Source organism: Corvus moneduloides, chromosome 16 (genome assembly GCF_009650955.1).
Source record: "Corvus moneduloides isolate bCorMon1 chromosome 16, bCorMon1.pri, whole genome shotgun sequence".
Lineage (NCBI taxonomy): Eukaryota > Metazoa > Chordata > Aves > Passeriformes > Corvidae > Corvus > Corvus moneduloides.
In genome coordinates, this window is record NC_045491.1 from 15,342,690 (window position 1) to 15,368,267 (window position 25,578).

General features: G+C 42.9%; 1 protein-coding gene across 5 annotated transcripts in view; it reads right to left on the reverse strand.

The window, feature by feature from the left end:
• Nucleotides 1–25,017, reverse strand: part of CREBBP (CREB binding protein) — a 96,204-nt gene extending 71,187 nt beyond the window's left edge. For 4 of the 5 annotated variants that reach the window (XM_032126409.1, XM_032126412.1, XM_032126407.1 and 1 more), the window contains exons 1-2: nt 24,718–24,802; nt 10,489–11,198 (exon numbers count right to left, since the gene is read on the reverse strand). In XM_032126409.1, coding sequence (XP_031982300.1) covers nt 10,489–11,198; nt 24,718–24,802 — 795 coding nt within the window. Of the gene's footprint in view, nt 1–10,488; nt 11,199–24,717 lie in introns of all 5 variants that reach the window. The other variant, XM_032126411.1, reaches the window with a different exon arrangement.
• Between the last annotated feature and the right edge of the window lie 561 nt (nt 25,018–25,578).

Consider the following 25,578-nt stretch of genomic DNA (forward strand, 5'->3'; position numbering starts at 1 on the left):
AATCCACTCAAATTAAAATACTGAAATGTCCAGGAATAATTGTTATTTACTTCATCCTTTATCATTAAAATTTGGTAAAACTAGAAATAAAATTTTTAAAATCCCATTAAGAGGAAGCCAGGTGTTTTATTACCACTTGTAATAAGATTTGAAATTTTCTTCCAAGCATTTCACAGAGGCCAAAGAAGAACTTAAGTATTCCAAGGCCTTTAAAAAAAATGAACCCATGTTTCCCCATAATTACCGAAATATAAAAGACAAAATTTCATGGGAAAACCTTCTTTACAAATGACTGGATACACAGAGAACAAATTCTTAATACATTTAACTAGAAATCAACTTTTCCCAGGAAAAGAAAATCAAATGATCGTATGCTTACACTGTATACATGCCCGAAGAAAGAAAATGACTCCAAAATTCTGCACAAGCCTGAGCACAAACACAATGGAATCAACTAAAATTTCTGCACTCAGCATCACTGTTGTACTTATGAATCAAAATAAAGCTTAGGTTTACTTTGTAATGAGTGTCACCTCTGCAAATAACTTCAAAGCTCTAATGGATAATTAACCACAATTGATCAATGCATTCTGATTGCTTCAAGAGCTTTTATAAGTGCCAAGCAGAGCAAGCGGCTTTCTTCAGATAAACAAGAATTATTCTTAGTACACAAGAATAGAAACTTAACCAGAACCACAAAATTAACTGTAGATGTTTCAAAGGTTTCTTTCATCATGAAAATCTAGTTTGGACACAAGGAATAATTCAACAATACTTGAAAGGAGAATTTTGAAAGCCTGAAATTCAGTGAATATATGCCTCCACAAATACTTAATTGCATACTCACAGGCCAAAATTTTTATGAGTGACTTCCAGGAGAAGCTTCAGCGTGCACTAAAACACATTTATAGTCACACCAAAACACCGTTTTCTAACATAGGTTCTCAACTGAGAATTCCTGTCCTCCCTCAGTTCCTGTACTTCATCGCCATTAAGCTGAATTAAAAAAAGTTTAGGAACAGTAGTGATAGGCAAGGGGCAATGTCTTCAAACTGAAAGAGGGGAAATTTGCATATAGATATGAGAAAGAAACTCTTCCCTGTGTGAGTGGTGAGGCCCTGGCACAGGTTGCCCAGAGCAGCTGTGGCTGCCCCATCCCTGGAAGTGCCCATGGCCAGGTTGGACAGGGCTTGGAGCAGCCTGGGATAGTGGAAGGTGTCCCTGCCCATGGGCTTTGAGGTCACTTCCAACCCAAACCATTCCATGATTCTGTGATTCTATAAATGCAGATTTCTATATCAAATTCAACCCAAAGTCTGCACTCCTTCCCTTATCTTCTGTACTGTGGGTATCAGCCTTTCAAACTGTACCCAACAGGCCCCAAAAGAATTGCCAGCTGTGTCTGCCAGCACCTCAGCAGTTCGGAAGTGCCTATAGTTGGCTGGAGACAGCCAAGGAAAGGGAGAGCACGTCATGCTCCAAAAATTTAGTATTATAAGGAATAAGCTGTTTTGGTAAGAGAAAACAGTAGCACTACTGAAGAGGTTCCTACCCCATTTATCTCCCAGAAGCTGGCCAAGGATACATTATCAGGCAGTCCATGGAATGTGATATTCCACAGTGGTGGGGGAAAAGGCAACAGTAGCTCTGAGGAGGAACAGCAACAACATCCCCAAAATATAATGAAAAGAGATATTCTGTGTCCTTCCTTTACAGTGTATACTCTCCTGGACAGACATGAATCCTAAACGAAAAGTGGAAACACTGAAGAGAGAGACTGTGACTCTAAAAGTAACTATTCTTATTCAATCCAGACCAGGGAGAAAAATCAAATAGACAAGAAACAAACTCACACTACAGGTTACATTAAATACATTAAAAGAAACAAAAATCAATATTGCTTACTCCAAACAACTACTTAGCACAAATATCACAGCCTGACATTAACTATGGAGAAATGTAACTATAAATAATTTACACTGTTAAAGTAATTTTTAAATAACTTTAAGAGCCAAATATGTTTGTTTTGAAACACCACAGTGACTTCAAGAGCTACTACAACATTTCCAGTCCTTCTATAAAGCATGCTCTCCTTGAAGATTTAACAGCACCCATGAAGATACTGAGACAATTCTGAACAGGCTTTTAAACAAGGCAAGATCGGATGGTTGTTTTTAAACATGATTAGAATGGAACAGTTTAACAAACCAGGCCTGTACCACATTCCTCACTGACAGCAGCTGCACGGAGGATGATCCAGAAATGCATTTTAACCCAAGATGCCCATATCAGACTAAGGGAGCCACCACTGTTTGTTCTGAGAGAGAAATCTCATCTCCAGCTGGTGGTGTTCCAACACTTGTCCGTTACCAGGGTACAAAGATCCTCCCATCCTAAAGGCAGTTATTTAATTAAGTCAATTTGCCAAAAGCTTCAAAAGGCACTTGTTTTGTTTCCAAAACTCCCCTGACAAGCAGAGCAGCCATGCAGCCAGGACAGCACTGTGCTGCAGTCACTCTGAGAACACAAATCCTTTCCTTCCAAAACAGCAGCAGAGTGCTAAATGATCTATTTACCACTCTCTTCAAAAAATGTATTTCATTTCTTTTGGCAAGGATGGCCCTATATTTAACATGCTGTATTTTCATTATGATTCATTCTAAAACAAAGGTGCTGTTGAACTCTTTTTAGGGCACAGGACACTTATTTCCCAAACCTAAATAGGATTTGTACATAGATACCAAAGAACACATCCATCACTTTGGGATTTGAGCATCCTCAGAACACGTAAGCACAGATACTTCCAGGTGCTACTTACAGGTAGGTTTTGTAGCACCAGGAGTTCAAAAATCATCTCAAGTTCTTACTCATCTAAATCTCAATTCTGCAAAGTATTTCTGGCCTTAGAATCAGAGCCATTGCTTGGATTACACACAAACAGTTAAAACACAAGCACTAAGCTTAGTGTGCCACTTCACAGCCACAGTAATTTCTGGAGTAAATAAAAATACTCTTTACTGTAATAGCAAGAAGGAGGAGGACGAGGAGGAGAAACGAGCATGTACTATTTACAGCCCATGGACACAGTTACAGCAAACTGATGTCGCACACAAATGGACTTCAGCTTCCAAACAAAAACCAGGTATTTCCTCCAAACATTCACAAGAAGGAAGGAAAATGCCATTATATTTTGCCATTCCTTATACTCAGCTGTGCAGAGTAAACTAGCAATTGCACCAATAAGAATTCAGAATTATTTTTTGAGATGTGGATGAAAAATGTGTGTTGAAACACCTTTTCTAGTTTAAACGTTATTTAAGGTGAAGAATAATCTGCCCACTACAAAGTAGATTTGGGCATGCTCTGTGTAGCCTCTTGTATTGAAATTTTGGCCCCCTATGGAAATGAGGGAATTTCAAAATTCCAAAGTGCAACTTTCCAACATGATCTTATTTTTTGCCTGATGGTTGAAGTATCCCATTTTCCTTCAACAAAGTGGTTTTCACTTGTGGAAGCTGCAAAAAGAGAATCGCCTCCTCTCACTGCTTCCACTCCTGATCCATTTCTCAGGAAGGCTGACACAGTTTATCAAGCTCTATGTAATTTTCCAAGTTTCCTGTACTGCCTTTTTTCTAAAGAAACAGACCAGAAGCATTTAGTTTTCAGACCATAACACTGCCTGCTTTGACACATTTCTGTATGTCCTTCCAATTACAGATTCCCAATATAATCACAGATCACTGTCAAGCACAAATATTAAGTTTATCTTTAAAGTAAGAGCAAACTTTGAGACCTGCTAAAAGGTCTTTTCATCAGAAAGGCTCCTGTGAAATTGTATCTACATGCATGATTAGAGTTTATTAAGAAAATTACTGTGACAAAGACATTTCCTACTGACTGAAGGAACCAGGCATTTTGTAACTTCTATACACCAATGTTTCAGTTGGCAGGTTTTCCTCCCTCTCAATATCTGAGTCATTTTTTACCTGGGTATTAAATCCCCAAACTACAAACAGCAGCAGAAAGATACGTGAAAGCAGTTTGAAAACTAGAAAGAAGTCATCTCAGTTTTATCTGTCAGTAAGGATCTGGGAGTTTCTGTCATTTTGACTAACCTGAAACAACACTGTAAATCTTGCTTTTAATCAATGGCTTCCAAAGGAACTGGTGGATCTGTTAGTTTCACTCCCAAAACCTTCTTTCAGATAGACTTCTTAGAAATAAACCCCATTCTAATAACAAAAACTGAAGAATTACAAGACTCTAACCAATATAATTGATGGTTAGTGACAAAAATCTTAATGTTCGTGTTGTGTTATCACAGTGGAAGATAATGCACAATTCTGCTCTGAAGAGATCCCACAACACTTAATTTTTGTCAGCTGGCTGATAAGCCAATGCAAGTGTACAGAGAGGCTTTTGCTGGGGTGTGAAGAAGGAGGAGAAGAAACTGAGCTGAGGTTTGTCCCCATGAAGGCTGAGTGCTCTGCTTCTTGCAGCCCTGGAGCCAAACTAAACCCTGATACCTGCATAAGCACCAGCCAAGTGACTATCGCTGCAAAGATCTTCAGTGACATTGCACAACTGCAAACAAGACTTAACTCACATACTAGAAACAGGAAACAACTCAATTTCAGGTGCCAGGAGTAGCAGTTGTGGGAAGTGAGCTTTTTAAGTCACTAAATCTCTTTGACGTATCAGCAAACTCATCTGTGGAGCACCACTTTCCACGGTCATGTTTCAAAACAAAACTGCCTCAGAGACTTTCATTTTACTACGAGTCAGTGAGTTTTGCTATCATGTGTTTCTCTGTATTTATAACCTTCTTCTGCTGTATTATTACAAAACCACATACGTCTCTCCTCAGTAAAAATGCTGTTTCGGTGCTCCTTATTCATCAGAGAATGGAGCAGCTACGGTCAAGTCTGTAACATTATTAGGAGTCCCCTGGAACTGGGAAACAGCACTGTTTGGAATATGATTTGGACTGGCTACTGGTGTTTGCCAGAGGCATGGTCTGCTAGGAGACAGGCAGCTTGGCAGCTGAGCACGGACAACTCTGTGGATGAGAAGCAAATTAACTGCAAGTCATGTTAAAACAATTCAGGCAGAATTCAGACAGATTGAGAGCCACCAGAGAAACAAACAGCAGCAGCAGTTTGCTGTAACACACAGAACTGCAAAGGAATGAGAACATCTTCAGCTGACTTAATTCACAATCAGCAAGCGTATCTAAATCTGGTACTCAGCAAGAGCAACTGGGGGATCTGTTTAAATAAATAGCTGGCTTCATTTTTTCTCGTCACAAATTTTCCTTACCACAGATTCCTCACAACACCGAGACAAGTAACATAACCACATACACTATGTAATTCTTGCTCTTTAACACAGCTCATTATCGTATTTAATTTACTCAAGATTAATTTCCAACATCAAAACACCACTCAGTGAACAGCACAGGGAGCAAAACTGTGAATGTGCTTGTCCAAGGCACATGTATTAGACAGACACCCTGCCTGGAAACAACAACGACAGAATTCACTTCTTTTATAGCTCAACATTAAAAAGCCCCAGGACAACGGGTTACTCTCTTGGTGGAAATAAAAAATGGTTTTACTGTTTTCTGAAGTTCACTTCTGGTAGGAGTTCCTCCTCCTCTTTAATCTGAACCTACCCTTACTGAAACATACACTGCCATGTGGCTATTCTGACCGAAATAAAGTTGAAAACATGCACTGTCCAAACAAATTAGGCCAATACCATTTACAGCAAAGAACTGTTTTGCACTCATAGGCAAAAATCCAGCAGAACAGATCTAGTTTTGCACAGTTAGTGACTGTTTTGAGCCTGTTCAGGTTTTGATGTCAATCCCACTACTGATACCAACTTCCAGTGGGGCTTAAATACATACACAGAGGTAAGGAAAACTCATCGCTTGCACATAGCACTTGGAACTCTGTATCTAAACTCCCTGCTACCAGATCACCTCCTGGAATACTACAGTGGAAGATCTGCCAGCCACATCAGCTTTTCCATCAGCTTCTCCCTGCAGGCAGGTTCTATTTTATATCAATGTAAGTATTTTCCTTCAGAGAGTTTTCAAAATAGGTAGACTGAAGTTAAATTTTCAGTCTTCAAAAAGGCACCCCGAACAACCATTAATGTTGTAAACCTCATAACTAGGTATGAAAATAAACAACCATTTTCTTCTCATCTCTTTATAGGTTTGGTCTGATGAAACAATTTAATCTTTTTCTGAGGCATACGGTGCCCAATGTTTGGCTAAACTGCACCTGCCCTTCAGAAGGAAAGCTGAACTCGGGGTAGGTTTAATAGTTCTATAAAGAAAAATACCTTGAAAGCAGCCCCCAGCAAGCTGTATCTTCACTGCAGTTTAACAGCAATACCTTCTGCAGATCATCAGCCATGCACAACTCCAGATTTTTTCCTAAATTTCTGCTGCTGGGTACCAGAATATCCTTGTTGGAATGATTGGACTCTGAAGTTACTGAAGAAAAGGTGATTCTTTCTACAGAATTGTATGAGAAGGCATTACAGCTTGGAAACACATGGAAAACACTTTCATCAGAATGGGACTACCACTTTTTCAAGGAAAGAGCAGAAGTACCAGTTAGGTGAATCACTGTCCAAAACTCTTGACACAGGGCAAAAAGGAAGTCTGAGAACCATACAAAATAAATGGGAACTTCCCAACATTTTCTTCTAACTTTCCATGGGCTTTGACAGCTGTACTAGGACAAGGGGAACGCACCTCAGCAAGAGACTCTAACAACTCATCAACAGAAACATAACTTCAAGCCCTTGCCAGCCACAAAGAACAACAGGAAGGTTTCATCACCTCCACTTGGAAAAGATGAACTCCCACAGCAACAGGCGAGTGTTAGGCACAAGCATGTCTCCCATGAAGTGGTCATTCCTATGACCATCTGCCGAGCTTTGCTACTGCTTATCACATGCAACAACCAAAAATCTTAAAAAACCAGTTCTAACAAGATGTTCTAGATGGCTTGAACACATTTTCTGGACTTAATGGACTCAACAAAAAACATGGTACACCACAAAAGGACAATTCCTCACTGCTGGAAATGACTGTGACAGGATGATCTGTTCCTCTACTCCCATCAGGTAATAATTGTTCAAAGATAAACCCTTTCCTCTTTAAAGCTGATTTCCTAAGGAACTTCAACCCAGTCCAATAAAAATTTTTGTAGCGTCTTCCAAGAAAACAGAACCACAATGCCACAGTTGCAAGCAAAATTGTTACAGGAGAGGAGAGGGGCAGTGAAGGGAGCAGAGACACACAGAGTATCATGGAAGAGAACTTCCTCAGAGGTTTCCAGGTATCTCAGCAAGTCAAAAATCACCAATCTTTGAGAGTATCATGTGAAATCTATGAAATCTTTGCTTACATCTCTATAGACTGAGGAAGTATTTTACTTTAATCTCTCCCTGCCAATGGAAGAATATTTGTTTTGATATCAGCATCTTCTTGCTCTCTGACAGTGGAAATTGGTTGTTTTCCACTCCTGTTTGAATTGTTGAAGAGTAAGGCTTATCCCTTATCCCCTTCAGTTCATGCAAGCACAGGAACATGAGCTTCAGTTACCCTGCTCAGTTCCGCCTTAAAATAGCAAGTCCAGACCAAAATAAACAGTCGTGGCTGATGATGATCCAGACAAAATGAATCCTTGCAATTTCTGAGATCAGGTGAAAGGACCAGATTCTGGATATTTTTCTTCTTTTTCTCTTAATAGAAAGAATGCTTATATAAACACACCACAAGAAACAAAACCAGAAAATGGAATGGACTTTCCTTGATTAGTCACATACTAAAAAAGGATTAGAACCAACCACCACAGAAGCAAGGTCTTGCACAACAAAACTGGTCCCAAACCATAAAGGGTCACGAGTTCCCCACACTGCATATAAACACGCTGAATTGAGAAAAATGGGCTACTCAGCTGTACTTGAACAAGGTTAGTCAGAGATGCACATCACTTATTTTAAATATAATGAGAAGATCTTGTTTTTTAAAGTTTTTAGGTATTTTTTCTGCATTTGTATTTCACAGCTCTTTCTTTCCCTTAGAATATTGCTAAAGTCATCACCTAGAGAATTTCCTTCCAGCCTTGATACAGTTCTTCAAGCAGGATGGTAGCTACATTTTAAGCCCTTGAGTCAAGCTGGGCACGTTCACTATTAGGTAGATCAGCTGCCTCACCACTTTTATTACAGCTCTTTAAATCTTTTAAGCTGTACACATTAAGTGGTAAACACCAGGGAATCAGGAGGTAAAAAACCAAACTAACCCACATTCTCCTTCAGCAGAAATTTCAGTTTCAGAAGAACAGACAAACTCACTGAAGTGTTTCTTTACTTTTCTTAAAAGCTTTCCTGCAGCATCAATAAGAAAAAGCTAACACATAATCATGGCTGATAATCCTATTAGGACAATAAACTGGGGGATGGGAAGACACTGGAAAAGGATACCAATCCTCAAATGCCTACTAAGGAAAACAGCAAAAATAGAGAATGCTGCTTTCTCGGCGCAAGAAAATTCAGGGAGCAAGTACTTGTTCCAAAATGGGAACAAAAAATCTTTGGGTTAAACAGTGAGCCCACCTGCTCTCTTACTAAGAGAAGAATAAGATGTATACAAAGTACAATTTTTTAAAAGAAACACAATGCTTTTAAGTTTCACCTTATTCAACTAGAGATGGAGCCCTGGAAAACACCAGTTTTCCTATTTTACTTGGCCAAGTTTTTAAAATTATTTTCTTTTAAGTGCACCTTCACAGAAGCACCATTTTATCACTTATGCTCTGTCATTAAACAATCCTTTCACTATTCTTTTCCAATGTATTTCTTGATCGAACCAACTTTACTTTGCTTCTTGAACATCTCTAAACTGAGGTAGTCTGGGTCGCTTTCCCAAGCTGGTGAATCCATTCGCAGCTGGCAACAGGCTAAGCTTGAAGTCCTTGAAATATGGAATTTGTCTTAGATTTATCCTGTTCCTTATCAGAGGTGGGTTTGTTTAAAATAAATCAAGATCTCACAAAACCTCCCCCACCAGGCTCATACAGACTCTGTCAGCAAGTTCTTTGCTTTGGGGTAATTCTACTTCAATTGGTTCACATAGAAAAATTAGCAGTTTCACATAAAACTGAGTAGTGACTAGGAAAAATCTACTCCCAAGAACTTAGGTATCTGTAAGTTCACAGAAATAAGCCAGATAAATAGAATTCCTCACTCTTCCCACAAATTTCAAAGGAAAACAAAAGAAAGATATGCTGACTCTCTTTCAGTGCAGACCAATCAGCTTCCAAACAGCAAAATTAGCTGTCTCCAGCCTCCAGAACAGTTATGTCAACTTTCAGATGCTCTGACCTTCACTCAGAACACAAGTATCTCTTCCTTAAGCAGAAGCATCTCTTCACTGCAGAGAGAATGCTTTTTATGGTTTTTATTAAAAAAAAATTAAAATTAACTATACAGTACTCCACAGTGATGTCAGCACCTCTTCAAGAGTACAGGACACACACTTTCATGTCAGACAATGCAATTTTTGCCACAATTACTAACACATCAATGAATTAACATTTACATGTTAATTAACTACAGTTAACAGCTACTGATGTACGAATAGATAAAATATCAAGAGATAAAAATTGACCTTTTTCTACATATCAGAACATGGTGGGTTTGCCATCAAAATTTCATGAAGGAACTGTACCAAAACAACCCAGACAAAGAGATAAGGCACAGGGCAGGAGGAACAGCAGTCAAAACACTGCTCTAAGCTCACACCTGGAAAACAAAGAACTAAAAACCAGTAACTGTATCAAACAGGGAGCCAGAGCAGTGCCCCGTGACAGAAGCAGATACTTCAGGTATATATTCCCTGCCCTGATCCACAATGGCTGCCAAATTAGGCTCTTGCCCTTCCCTTTCACAGTTTGCATTAGCTTGGCAATCTATGTGAAATTTGATGTTTCCAGATCAGTTCCTTCATATTTAAAAAGCATTCGCTGCATGGCTGCTGACAGTGGTCCTTGACAAGAGGAGCAATTGCTACACCTCTCCCTTCAATCTCCCAGTGTTCACATTGCTTTAGAAGATGGCGTTGTCTGGCAGCTAAATTGAGATCCTGAACATGAGAAATCATCTGCTTCCTTTCTGCAGGATTATGCTACTCTTTTCTAATTCACCCTGCTAAGATACTCTCCAACTTTTAGCTTCGAGGAAGTCTTTTTCAACAAGTGATTTCATTTTTGATTACATGAGAAGTACTGCTTCAATTATTTCCTTTTCACAATATCACTGGTGACTGAAATGGGTAACTACAGACTCAGGAAAGCACATCCTTTAGTTCTGTCCCAGAAAAGGATCTACTGTGTTTCCTAAACACCTGTATGGAGAAAAACAAGTGCAATAAATAGAATACAGTAAATGGCATGTACATACTTTAGTCATTGCTCCTGTCTGTGCTGTGTTCAGCCCGGTGTGCCCAGCCATCTGTGGAGATACTTGGGTTAAAGTCTCTGCCAGCACACTGCCTGCATTCCCCTGCATGGCAGGGGCAGAATATTGCATTCCTGCTCCCCTTCCTCTTCCAGCTGCCCCAAGAGATCCATTCATTACCTGCCCTTGTCCTTGCTGAGGCTGATTCATTAAACTGTGACCAGAATTACTGTTGAGAAGGCTCTGGTGTGTCTGACTGAAATTAGTATTCATACATATCCCAGGTCCAGTCTGTGATGTTGCAGGGCTGCTCGTCACCATTCCCACTTTTTGTGCTTGAGAGTTCAGAGTTTGGGATGCAGGTGTGGTAGGTCCGGAGGTGCTGGCTGCTTGCTTGGCCAGGGCTGGAGCAGAGGAATCTCCTGGGTTCAGCGGGCTCTTACCCATAGCACCCAGATTCCCGATGTTCGCGCTGTTCGGCTGCCCTTGGACTTGACCACCAACTCCCTGCTGCACGGGGCTGCTTGAGTTCACATTGCCAATTCCTGGGTTTAAGGAAGAGCTGCTGCTTCCCCTCAGAAGTTCAGAAAGCTGTTTGTGTTTGGAAGCTGCATCTGGAACGAGGTTCCCACTGCTATTTAAAAGGCCCAACTCGCCATTGGGGATCAGCTCATCAGGAAGATCATTTTCCAAGTCAAACAAAGATCCGAAATCTGCAAGTTAGAACAGAAACATGGGTGAGGAAACATGACAAACAAGTAGCTAAATATTTTATCTTTTCTACTTTGTACCAGTATTAACAATGACAGGCATTCAGGACATCTTTACCCAAGACTAAGAAGTGAGTGAGGGTCCCCGTAACATGAACTCCAGAGCCTTTCAGAGCACAGTTATTACACACTGTGCACACACAGCCACACAGGGTAGATAGAGCACTGGCCAATAAACAGGTTTTCTGGCAAGAATTTGGACAAAACAAAGCTTAAGAAAACAGAGGTGGCATGAATAAAATGACCTAATCTAACTCTCAAATTTCCCTTGTTTTGGCTAAAAGATGAAGGCAGAAATAACAACAGACTTTTTCCTATTGATTTACTCTCCCAAAAGAGCAATTACATCACCTTTTCCAACCTCCTCTGTAATCCCAAGACACCACCTCTCACCCAGCAATTCTGCCTCAACCTTGTCATTTGTGTGTGCACATGGCCAAAGAACATCTTCCAGCACGGCTTCAAAACATCACCAAAGAACAACGATTTTCTCAGCAGTTTGATCCCAGTCTCACATATAAAGATATTAAGATCAGTTTCTAGTCATTGATTTGTACGATGATTTGCTACCTCAGAAGATCCTGAAAGGCATTCAACATTTTCTCCTTGTAATGCCTCTTGAATCGAGTCACTGCTCGATTCCTGAACAGCTCAAATAATTCAAATTGCTCTGTAAGTGCCCAGCCCTCATTTACCATGCCCAATATTGACAGAGATAATCCACACACTCTCCAGATGAGCAAAATAAATCAATCAAATCTTCATTAAGCCACTTGAAGGAACAGCTCTGCCTGGCTGCAACATCCAGACTAATAAAAAAGTGGTGGGGCTTTTTTTTTTTTCCCTTTAAAGGAGCAACTCAGGTTCACTAAAGTATTTTACTGCACATCATAAGCAACATCTGTGTAACAAGGTTACTTTAGTATGTAAGTAAAAAATAGAAAGTTACTTCACTGTATATACGTACTTCCATGTGCAAATAAAAGTTACGTATTTGAAGACATAAGGACAGGCACATACAGCGATATTTATAAACATTTAAGCAGACCAGCCCCAATACACCAGAGTAGCTGTTCAAACATGCAACACATCTTGGAAGAGTTTTCCAGTCCAAGGATGTGAACTAAAACAATCACTTCTCACTGTAACATAAATGTGTGAAAACTTCATTTTGCTCCCTAAGCCAGACTTGACAAACCCCAGTCCTTCACACTGAGCAAGCCACATTTTTTCCAGGTTAGAGAAAAGTTCTTTACTAAAGACGGACATTACAAAAGCTTCATTGTTTTTAAGTTTAATTCATCCTTCAACCACAAAAAGTTGGTGCAGGACTCAGGCTGCAAAAATGATGTAAGGTGGTACATTGAAAAGAGACAACAAACCTCAAGCAACACACAAACTGTATCACAAAGCACAGCTGCACCACCAAGGCATCTCAGTACACTTTAATTTCATGCATTTCATCAGCATGTGCATTTCCAATTCAACCTAACTGAAGAAAAATTAATAAAAATGGTCAGACTTGCAATGACCAGAGAATTACACAACCAGGCACAGTAAACGAAGACAAAAACATTAAATTTTGGCTGTTTTGAGGTGCTCAAAGCACCACATCCTTCAGGGGCCAACACTCTGCCATCATCACCTACCGGAGTCGATAAAGCGTCCAGGATTGCATGATGTCGGCCGTGACAAATACACCCTGCTCAGAACAGAGCCCCCGTTCCCTTCCAAGCAGGCAAGGAACAAGCTAACATTTCATTTAGCAAGACACATTAAAGTATTTTTAATTTCTCTTACTTGCTGCCTTTCCTTTCAGGTCTTTAGTTCATCTTTCCTGCTTGTCTTCTAAAAAAATTCCTGGTGTACTTTCGACTCCATTCCTGCAGGTGATCACTTCATCTCTCCTCCTCTTTCCCACACAACCACTCAACACTGATCATGCTGCAGTTTGCCATTTCCTATACATTTTGGTTCTACTTTCCTTCTTCCAAGATTCCCCTACTCCAGCCCGGAATGCTGGCAGGCTCTGGGAGGCTCTGCCACCGGTGGTGGCTGCAGCTGGAGCCTGACCGAAGCCATCTGCCCACGCGTCACCGAGGGTGGGACACAGGGCCAGGGCTGAGGCCTCGCCTTTGTTAAACTGCTCTCACCACCCCATCTCTCCCCAAGTTCAAGGTTTATAGTGCTCATTCACACAACTTCTGTAAATCCCATAAAAAGGTGTTTTTCCAAGCTTCTGCACCAAAACTGTTAATATTTCATGGACAATAGATGTGTGGGTGTGGGGATAGGGGCAGAGGAGGAGAGACAAAACGTGAAGGGGGAAGATGTTGCCGTGGTTTAAAGAGTAGCTTTTTTCCAGCTGTATTTCAAAATGGGATGCTGGAGTATAAATGCTCAATTTTTTTTTTGCTTGGCTGGCCGGACTCTCTCAGTCTTGCCAGAGCCAAGAACTGGAAATGTTTTTGCAGTTTACAAAAAAAAGTGAAGAAAGGATTTGGGAATACTGCCTTTTAAAACCTGAAATAATCTACCACTCCTAAGCTCCTGTAAGAAGGCTGTACATTATGGTTAGACATGGAAAATGTACAGCTCTGGCAGAAGGAAAATAAAAAGAAGGTAAACAACCTAACACAATGGTCCTGTAAAAATTCACCAAGAATTCAATTGTTCATGCAATGATTAATCATCTTCTTTTATATTTCATCAGAGTCATGCACATTAAAAACAGCAACACAAGGCACATTTTATAACGGTTATAAAATACAACAGAAAACAAAAATCTACTTGAGCATGTCTGCAACAAATCCATAAAGATCCAAATCCATAAAGATAAGAGATTGTCTTGGCAGTTATAAAAAGAATAAATATATTTACACACATATAAAAATCTGGCATAATAAGAACACAGCCCATTTCTACTGATAGAAAAATAAAAAGCAACTGCAGTCTCTCCATCCTCACAAGAAGAACAAAATTGATCCCATTCTCAATGCTTCAACTGTTTCTCAAAGGCAGCTACCAAGAGCCTAAAAACCGAGGGATGCTGTTGCTATTACATGCAGTTACCTGAAGCAATGGCCAGGAAACACCTTTGCTGAAAAATCCCACCGAGCTTTAACCTGCTCCACCCTCAAACCTGCCACGCATCCAGCACACATCAGAACAGGAAAAGTGGTCTGGATTTTAAAGGAGAACAGATTCCCTACACCCATAAGGCACATACCTCTAATTCAGTGCTCAGGAAGCAGCGAAGCTGACTAAGGCTATGGACGTTCACCTCGACATGTCTTGTCTCTAAAACAGCACTTCTGATCCTAAACCTCATACCTTTCATTACCTCTGTCACATAAAACCAAACACCCTCTTAACAGCAGAGCACCAAAAAACCAGAGATTACGTTTTCTGGAAGGCATGGAAAAGCACTAGGCAAGTACCACACCCCTACTCTTTCCCAAGAGCTCCTTTTCCAATTTGAGCATTCTGCGTTCCTTGAGCAGCTATTTTCACACATAGAAGATAACCACACTTGAGATACTTTCTCTCCTAATTTCAGCCTTGTGAGCCTAAATGTCAGAGTTTTCTGCCTTCCTGGACAACACTTTCATCAGCCAGAATAAAACAAGATGTTCCGTTTCCTTCTAAGCCTTCTCAGAAGAAAAATCCCCAAAACTGCGCTGCATCCTGAAGGCAGAACATTCTCATCTGTATGACTGCTTGAGACTGTTACCGGGAGACTTTCCTAATATACATATTCAATCAATTAACTTGTTTCAATGTCACCATTTTTTCCCCCCTTAGCTCAGCCCGAGAGGTGACAAACATCCTAAGGTGTTTCATTATGTGACTTATTATCTCAAACGTATCTCACAGCAAGCAGGAGGAGAACTATCAAATTCAGTTTCATTTTTTACAGCATAATCTCTGCTTGAGACGTGACTGGGAGTTTTCATGTCAAAAACTGACTGCTCGTGCACGGAGCCGACACTGAAGTCCAGCACACAAGCAGTATTTTCACCGTGCCTTTCTTTCATGCCAACATAGCTGTTACATTTCACTGAGCCCAATTTTGTTTTGTAAGGCTTCTTTCAATCACGCCAGACCCCAGCAGACAAAGCCTCAACAGTTCAGAGCTCCAGCCATTCCCTAAAATTCACTGTCAGGTAGTTCCCCTCAATAGCCACACTGTGTGGTACAGTCAGCAATTACCACATTCATTCCAACTTCCTCTTGAGGTTTGAGGATTCTGTAATTTATTGTTTCATAAAAGACAATTCTTGCATTTAATGTTTTACAGCAATTAAACAATGCATTAATGGAAAATCTAAAATTTCCAGTAAGGAAACTTTACATTTGTGTCTTTTTCTAATGTGACACCAAAAGCTTGTAAACGGACATGCACCTGGACCTTGACTTTCAGCAGAGCAGCACCACTTCTTCTGAACACAATGTTTAGCAACCAGGTTGAGAATGATGGTGATGAGGGACCTGGCTGGGTAAAGGAGATGGCTGGGTGGGGGGTGGTGAGGGGGAATGAGGGATCCAACATCAAGGATCTGGATGAATCTCAACTATTTATGGCTTGCATAATAAGAGATTCGAATATTTAACTATATTTCTACCTGTCTGATCATTTAAACTACCTGCACTTGGGATGAGAAAGGAATACAGTCTGGGTCACTCATTCCTAAGTCACTGGACTGGTCAAAACTCAAATATGTTGATATGAACCTCATCTTTCGGAATTCTTGGGACTTATCTCTAGAAAATTCATTGGAATCATCATCATGGCACTCTCTTGTTTACAGACCCACAGTCACTCAAGTTGGAAGGGAGATCAGGAGGTCTGTCTGCAGCCCAGGCCTCCACCTCCTCTCAAAGGGCACATGCTCCAGCCCCCAATCTCCTCGGCAGCCCTTCACTAAACTCACTCCAGCTCCTCCATGACCTTCCCAGTGATGGATAGGAGGCAGTCTGTAGCTGACTGTATTGTCTTTGAACCCTTTTTGAAAATGGATCTAACACTTGCCTTCTCTTGCTTTCCTGTGGCTGGGATTTTAGAGACAGCTCCTAATATCTTCCCCAATCCATTTTTGTAAGACTTCAGCAACTAAGTGACTTTTCAAAACTGAAGCTTGTTATACAAACAAATCACTAATGAAAACTAATGAAAAAAAAAAATCATTCTCTTCTAACCTCTACTGCAGTACTACCAGTATTCCTGACTCAGCTCCTGACACCAGCTCCACCACCAGAGACACGAGCCAGGATGGGGAAAATGTGCATATACACTAAGGTGTGATAACAACTACCACCTGATACAGGAAAAGCCACCTGTTCTGTCCCAGTCCTCCCCCTCACCTCCACGAAAAGAGAGCAGTATAAACTGAGATCCTCCCTTGGTCACACCAGGTTTAGTTCCCAGCCTCTTTCCACTTGCATGTTGTGTACCACAATGTCATAACCTCATGGTTCTCTCTGCTCTACTTGTCCAAGTTGTCTCCATCATCTCTCTTTTGCTGTGCTCATAGTGACAAAACAACCGGTGTTAAAAGTCTAGAAAAACCTGAGATACTGGTTTATTTCAGAAATAATTGCTGGGTTTAGAGATTATTCTACCCTTTCATAAAAATAAATCATAGATTACTCAAATGTTTCCCTATCAATTACAAAGCAGTATACGAGGGCACATTAAATGGCCCTTGCACCTGGCATTAAGGTTCATATAAAGAAGCAAATATGAAAGATATCCAGATAAGAAGCTAGTCTCTAATCTCTTCCCAGAGGCCAGAGGGGAAAAAAGCCAAGGTAACTCCAAAATGTGTGGCAGAAGCAGCCCAACAAGAGCGCTCACTCTGGTCTGGTCTTAGAAGTATCGGATGGCAAATGACGAATTGCCTTTGCCTTCCTCTGCCTCTCTCCAACACCATTCTTTCTCTTAACTGTTTCCCAAAGTATCTTCGCTATTTTGACACAGTTGCCATGTCTGCTCTTGTGAACAACTCTAAATCCCACCCAGCAGCATCCACAAGACACACATGGCTACTGTCACAGCGCACATGGCTACCAGGCTAACACTCTTTACAGACCAGAAGGTTTCATTAAATTTATTTGCCATAAGAGAAATCCGGACAGAAGGAAGAGGAGGCAATCTGCCTATGGACTGGGAGACACCACACTGGGAACATCAGCTTCTCATTCACAAGATCATCTTGAAGAAGATTAAATACTTTCAGGTTCTTGGAGCACATTAACGTTAACAGAAGCGAGACTGTCTTCTCATCCTATCACAAACACACACATCGTGTCTCTTGCCCAAATTTAACAGCTGACAGAATATTTAAGTTCAGAATGACCCTTTTAAAAGGAATCATCTGAGAGTCGGGTAATTAATAGTGGGCACTTGCTTAAGTCAGCATGAAATGCACAGTCCGTACCAAGCCAGTATCTGCTTGTGCCTGCCCTGAGTTGGCTCCCACAGCTTCCCTTATGGCTGTGCCACCCTCACTGCCCACCTGGAAAGGAAATCAGCACATAACGCACAAGAACACTAATTGTCTTGACAAACAAACTTTAACTGTGACATTCCCCGGCCAGAGACTTCTTAGTGAATATATTGCCAACACAGGTGGCTCAGGTTTTGAAGTGCTCCGTTCCCGATGCTCCCCACAATGACTGACAGTGTCAGTGGTGAGAACTCGAGCTCAGTTCTGGCTCAGGAGCTTCCTTCAGCTACATGAGTCCTTCTAAGAAAACTCCCACCTTAACACACCTTCTCCAACAAAACCACAGAACATGCCTATTCTGTGAAGGGCGAAATATATAAATATGTACTTGAAGTAATACTATTAAACAAGGAAAAAACCTAAGCAACATTACTATGAAACAGGCAAGTCTGGGGTCTCCTCTGTGATGTACAAAAGCTGCAAAAGTACATTTCCATTCTTTTTAATGCCACTTTTTCCTCCCTATTTCTGATACCAAATTTAAGGGAACTGTCTTCTGCTTGGCAACTCAAATTCAGCTGTGCAAGGACATACAACCCAAAACAAACCAAACATACATGAGGAAGCAACAGCAGACGTGCATGTAAAACTAATGATTTTTGTATATTAATGTCTAAAAAAGCTTCCAACCGTAACTGACAATACAAAAAAACATAAATACCTCATAAATCTTTTACTTTAAAACACTGATTTCAGTGAGATGAGGCTGTTTTGAACCTTTCTCATTAATACTTTCCTTTAGGGAGTTTATGAACTTAGGAAAAAACTTCACAGCTATTCCAAACCAGACTCATACTCAGTACTTACTCAACTCAAGCCACTCGGTAATTTCCCCATCTCTTTTCTCCATGAGATGAGACTACACAAGAGATGACACAGAAGTGATGACATCAGCAACACCCACTAATAACCCAGCTATCGAAGTACCCGTGGTGGCAAAGCTGGGCAGAGCAAGAGAGCAGCTCGTGCGCTTCTGGTGACACACACACGGACAGGGGCTGCAATCTAATGTCCCATTTTACGTCTCACACTGCAGCAGAAAGTCTCCAGCTCTCATTCCTCTCTGCCGTGTCCAACTGCAACAGGAAAATGACTGGGAGACAGGGAGAAACAGTCATTCAGGGAAGAACGACTCCTTTTCCCACTGCTGTCTTCCCAAGGAAGTTTCCACAGCACTAAAGGTGACCAGCAGGGAAGCAGGGGATTATTTTACAGACTTATAGATGTATAAATAAAAATATATCCAGACACAAACTGCAAACCAAAGATATTGTATTTATCCAGAGTCATAAACAAGATCCTTATTTCTCAATGGCGGCAAATAAGAAAGCAGGAAAGGAAGAGTATGCTAAGAGATTTAGATTACGAGTTGTAATTATCACTGCTAATAGAAATTTCAGTTTTCTTTTAATTCACACTTATGATTCTGCAAAACACTTAATAGTATTTGTTGAAGCATCTTTATTAAAGAGTTTTCCAAATAAACAATTTAGGTTGTCTCTGTATCTTAGACATCTGAGAAGACAGATGGAAAACGTAACATATGTTAAAAGAAAGATTTACAAAGCAAAAATTCTTGAAAGTGTAAACCAAATTAGGGTGGAAGTGTCAGATTTCTAAGTTATCCCTCATGTTTTTACACTGTATAAGAACAAACCCCAGATTTTTTCAAATCAGGTTTTTCAACTACCCCCTTCACCCTGATTTCACATTAACCTGCAGTGTTTTGTTAATAGGGTAAGGGGTTTTTTTTATGTTCTTCTCTCTTAGCAGGTAGCAACAGTAAGTACAATATCTAATAAAGATAAACACTAAGAATTTGTGGGGGTTTTTAATGTGAAGCTGCAGGTATAATAAAAAAGCACAGCATGTTGCTGTAGAAATAATTAATGGCACTGGACGATGACTCCAAGGAATGTCCAGACAAAATAGAAAGTGAATAATCTGCAGCAGAAAAACTGGAAATCATTTCACAAGCTACCAAGAGATCTCTGGAGTACAGCAAAGACACAGCCTCTCCTCCTGCCTGCTGCTAGCAGGGCTTCTCCAGAAGCTCTATGCCACAGCACAGGACAGCATTTTCCTACTTAAGTTTAAGTCACTGGAGGGGGAATAAGTTTGGAAAAGTCCCCAGTACATCTGCAATTATCAAAGTATGAATTTCAAAAAATAAAGGAATGGGCAAAATGGTAGGACTGTGGACTGCCACATATGATCAGGCTGGCAGATCATCTGCTCAACTTTTCATCCCACACAGACATGAGTGCCAAACTCCTCGGAAAAACCTGTAAAAGCCCACAAACATTGAGAGAGTACACAATACCCTGCTATCAGCAATGCCTCAGGAACTGGTAAGAATTAGCTGCGCTAGACTCTATAAATGAGCCCATTTCTAATCTTACAAATCTCCTGTCCTAGATCACAAACACTGGCATCAAGGTATGCAGGTCAGTCACTGCAGGTGGAAAAAACCCCAACAGTTTGTATCAAACTTCTAGCTCAAAGTAAACATCTTGCTTGGCATCATCCTCTCCCATCCACCACCCCCATGGTTACATGAGTCTTAAACAATATAACCATGAAGTATTCCACAAGAAACAATATAGCTATGAAATATCACACCTCATTTTTCCCATCCCAGATAGTTAGGGCACAAGTACCACAAAACAAACAAACAAACAACAAAACAAACAAAAAGGACATCCCCATGGAATCATTACAACTACGCACACTCCTTCACCTACAGCTTTTCAGAAAATTAATTTCTTCCCCAAATTTTCTGCCTATAAATGCAAGTCTGTTCACTTAATGAAATTATCCTTTTCCTTGTTCTAGGGAGAGGATAAGGAAGCCCGTGTGTAACTGTGATTCTTACTGTCACAGCACACACATGACACTCAAGTTTTGCACGTATCATACAAAACAAGCACAGACCGATTATACAGGCTTCCACGAAGCTTTTCAGCCACGCAGGAATGAACCCTTTAAAACATTCATACTAACGCTTTCATGTGCCCAAACAAAATCTGGGTTTAGATCACTGAGACGTCACTCCATCTGAAGTCTCTGCTAAGAATGTGAACACAAGCTTAGAAAACCTCGCTGCCTTTCCTCCAAGCTACTTTGTTGTTGTCCACCTCTTTTCAAACTAAAACCTAAATCCACTGCAATACACCTACCTGGTTTTTGGCAGGAGAGTAGGATCAAATCAGGCTGCGCATTGACACGAACTCCCTTCTGCGAAGTTCTGTGGCTGGCTGGGAGTCAGCCAGAGATCTACTTATCTCAGCATGTAGGGAGGCACGTGCAACAGGGCCAGCCTTTCCCCAGTGCAAAATCCGGGCCCTGGATGCCAACACATGGGCCGCGAAGAGAACAGGAGTTATCGGGGAGCTGGGCTTGCAGCTTTTGCGGCAGCAGCCATGCGGTTTAATCCGCATACAATCGCAAGTTAGGGAGGAGAAAAGAATTAAAAATCAACAAACCCCCCTACAAAAGGAAGTATGAAGTGAAAACCTAGCTCTAATGGACGTTGGAAGCTGCTCAATCTCACCTTCTTCCCAACTTCACCTACTTTAGGAATTTGTTAACTCCTGATGCCATCAGGGACACCCTCTGCTCTGGCCCAGATTACGCTGTGTTGTTTCTGGAACTGGCGCAGCACCACAGCAGCAGAAGCTGCAGGGAACACAATGAACACAGACAGAAGTATGACTTCAGTGAAACCCAGACTCTCACCAAGCTACCTGCAGAAGGGACCACAGTCCAGGGGCCCCTGAACACCTCCAGCTGTGCTGCTGCTCCATTCAAGCGCATTTTTCCCAACCAGCCCGAGAACGCCGCCAGGTCTCTGTATATTCAGCTGAAGGACCGATGCCAGCAATGTACAAAATAATCACAACACTCAGTGTTAAAATAACACATTGCCATAAGCAAAGTTACTGTAATTCTACTTTTTGTAGAAGTCCCTTGTTTATTCTGTGGTGCTGGATGAGAATGTCTCACAACAGCCACAGAGGAGACAAATGTTTAGGTATGAAAACGCCTGTGTATCCAATAAAGCAGTAATTAGACAAAAGCACTACTCCTACCTGGCTAGACAAGGAAAAATCTTTCCCACTGACGTTTTACCACAGGAGTCAGCTCGTTCAATACGGCACAGCAATGGCAAGCGAAGTTAACAGCCAGAAGTTTTAACCTTCCTTATTGATACAAAGAGCAGAGGGGCAACTGCAAAATGGGACTATCATGAAATTTAACGATGGTCACAGCACCCATTTCTGTTATCCTTTCATCTCTGCTCCCTTCTGCAAGATCAGACACCGGATTTAGCTGCTTAGGTTTAACAGAAAAGGCTGTACTTTCAGAAGGTAAGCAGACCAATTTCAGTGGCACAAACTTTGCCCCGGTAAGCTGAGGAGCTATTTTTATCAGAAAGATTAAAGGCAGCTAAAACTTACCCTGACAAAAGGAGTTGCTTAACATCACCGCATCAAAGCATCAAGAGAAATATAAACAAGGAGGAGAGCAGTTGCTTTCTGCCCAGTGTTCAGGCCTGCCATCAGAGCCTCGGGTGCGAGCATTTGCAGGCTTGAGCCGAACTGTTCAGCAGGGCCCAATGCGGCAGCGGTGAAAGCACACCCCCCTCACGGCAGCCGCAGCACCCACCAGTGTGGGGCTACCACTGCAATTACAATTCTGTTCAACAGAACAGAATTCTGTTCAACTCACTGCTCATCCAGGGCAAAAGCCTCAGACCCATCTCCCCAGGTTCCCCCAACCAAAAGGCCACTTTCCAACAGAAACTTCTTCATTTAAGTCCCAGCACCAGGGAGCAGCCTGGTTAAGTTCCAGGAACAGGCATTTGACAGCAAACACTACTCAAACTATTTGTATCACCTGCCACGATACACAGAAACCTTCAGCAATCCTTCACCAAGCAGCATTAACTGCTGGCAACAAACATAGAAATGCTTTTCCCAAAAACAACCCTCTCTTTAAGTGCACAAACATTACCCGCACCCTTGGCAGAGAAGTATTTTTGCCTATGGAACACCAGGACGACAACGGAACTCCATGGACACACTTGTCCAGAATACAACTTGGGGTTTGCCATCCCAGTACCCACAGGCCCCCTGAGCCCTGCAGAACTTTCTGCAGATGCTGGAGTTCACACATCTAGCACCACGCAGAGCTCCCTGAGACACACGAGAACTTGCTGAACAGGACATAATTAAGACTGAAGCATTCCAGAACAGCCCAAGTGAACTTCAAAAAAGAAAAAAAAAACCACCCCAAAACCCAATACACTGCTTCAAACACCTCTCACTGGCTACCAGGAGAGTCTAAAATGTCTAGCTGAAGAGTTAAAGAAAAACTGTATTTGTCCTGTGTTACAAAGTGCATTTCGCAGCAAGTTGTGTATCAGCCTTCCATATATTCCACTGCTTCCACAAAAGGGATTAACACAGCTCAATCACAAGACCTCACCTAGATATTCTCTGATACTGTTTCTCTCTTCCTTGTTTCATTTATTTACAGGCTGAGAAGAAAAGGTTTCCATAAAAAACCCCTAAAGGACCGAAGCATCTGTAAACTGTTGCCAAACGCAGATTGAGCAAGACGAAAAACCCACAGAATTTATCAGCTCAATTATAGTAATATTTTTTTTTTCAGTCTATGAAAACACAGCAGGCATAGCATGATTAACTTATCGCTATCCCTTCCACAAGATTCATTAATCTCTGAAAGCAGAAATTCAAGTCCAACAGACTTTGTGTTCTTCTGAAACCACTCTTTCGGGGACTGAAACAGTCAGAACACCGGGAGAGGCCGGTCCAGGCACACATGCTCTTGTGCACACACGTGTGTATTTACAACGGGCACACGCTGGCTGGAAACGAGACGTGCTGATGTGTTTTATTATCTACAAATCCATCACAATTGAAGAAAAAGGCACGCCAGAGACACTACGCGACACAGACCAGTCGCAGTGACTGCCAGGCTGCCGGGCATTTCGGCATACAAGCAACCCCACAACTTCAATTATTATCTGCAAATCGTTTGGGGTTTAAAGGAAAAATCTTGGAACAGTTTAAGCCAAAAGCCTTAAAACCTTGGTCACAGGTTGGGAAGTAAAAAAAGCACGAAGTATTAACTGGAGGGTAGAATTAGATGGTCTTCAAGGTCCTTTCCAACCCAAATCATTCTATGACTAAGAAGCTATTAAGGAGTTTTTATTCTGTAGCGTGTTGCACACAGGGGCACAGTGAAAGAGCCTGTATAGGGATACTAGTTGTGGGTAATCTGAGGGTTTAAGGAGTACATAGAAACCTCGACTACCCTTCCAGGAAGGCATCTTCAGCTTTAAGCTGAAGGAGGGTAGATCTAGATTCGGTACCGGGGAGATTTCCCGATTCCTTCCTTTGACGGTAGTGAGGCCCTGGCACAGGCTGCCCAAAGAAGCTGTGGCTGCCCCATCCCTGAAAGTGTCCAAGGCCAGGCCGGACGGAGCTTGAGCAACCTGAGAGAGTGGAAGGTGCTCCCCAAGGCAGGGGATGGAACAAGACGGGCTTTAAAGTCCCTTCCAACCCGAACCATTTCACGATTGTACGATAAGCATGATGGTACGTACGCCTGGCCCTTCTCTATCCGCACCCCACTCACCTGTGCACCCCCATCACCCAAACCGAGGCATTAAAAACGAAGATGATGGATGAAAAGAAGGGAAACCCAACTCAAAAAACGTCTCTTTTCAACCGCTATTTATAGCCGGGACGGTACTTGGCGTACGGGTCCCGCCCGGTAACTTCGACTGCAGGAGGCCCAACCCACCCCCGCCAGGAACCGCGGCAGGGCGGGCGATCCCCCCAGGCCCTCCCCTCCGGCGGGGCGGGGGGGTGAGGGGGGTGAACCGCCGTAGAACCCCGCCCGAGCCACCCCCGCGGCCTTACCTGTGCTATCGCTGGCGGAGAAGCCCGGCGAGTTGAGCTTGGCTCGCTTGGGGTTGGGCGGCCCGTCGAGTAAGTTCTCCGCCATGGTGGCCGAAGCGGCGGAGCCGGTGATCGTTGTCGGGGGGTGCCCGGGGGGGGCCGAGCTCGCTGTCCCCGCTCCTCCGCCGCACGGGAACCCAACAGCGCCGCTCAGTGCCCGGCCGGCCGCCCCCGCTCCCCCATGCCGGGCCGCCGCAGGCCGCAGGGAGGAGGGCTCGGGGCGGGGAGCGAAGGGCCCAGCGCCCCCTCCCTGCCGGCCGCGCTCCTCCCGGGCGCTCCCCCCGCCGCGGTGCCCGGATGGCGGCTCAGGCCGTCACTCGGGGCGCATTCCGCCCCCCCACACGCTCCCCTCGCCTCGCCCCGTCCCCTCCCCTCCGCGGCGGCGGCTTCGCCCCGGCCCCCGCCCGCCGCCCGCCCGCGGCTGAGGTAGGGGAGGGAGGAGGGGGGGGGGAGGAGAAGAGAAGGGAGCGGGGGGGGGGGGGGGGGGGGGGGGGGCAAAAATTAAAAAAAAGGAAAAAAAATCACCAAAAAGCGGAAAAACGCGCCGACCCCCCAAAAACGCCCCAAAACAATGAGCGCGGCGCGGCGGCGGCGGCGGCTCCCGGTGGCGGCGGCGGCGGTCGGTTGGCTCCGGGCGGCTGCGCCCCGCTGGCTCGAGCCCCCTGTGCGCGTCGGCGGCGCTCGGCGCGGCTGCCCCGTGCGGCGGCGGGGCGGCCCCGCTGCCCCGGCCCGGCCCGGCCCGGCCCGCTCCGCCCGCGCCGCGCTCCGGCTCCGCGACAAGATGGCGGCTGTTGATTCCTCAATTAAAAAAAAAAGTTTTTT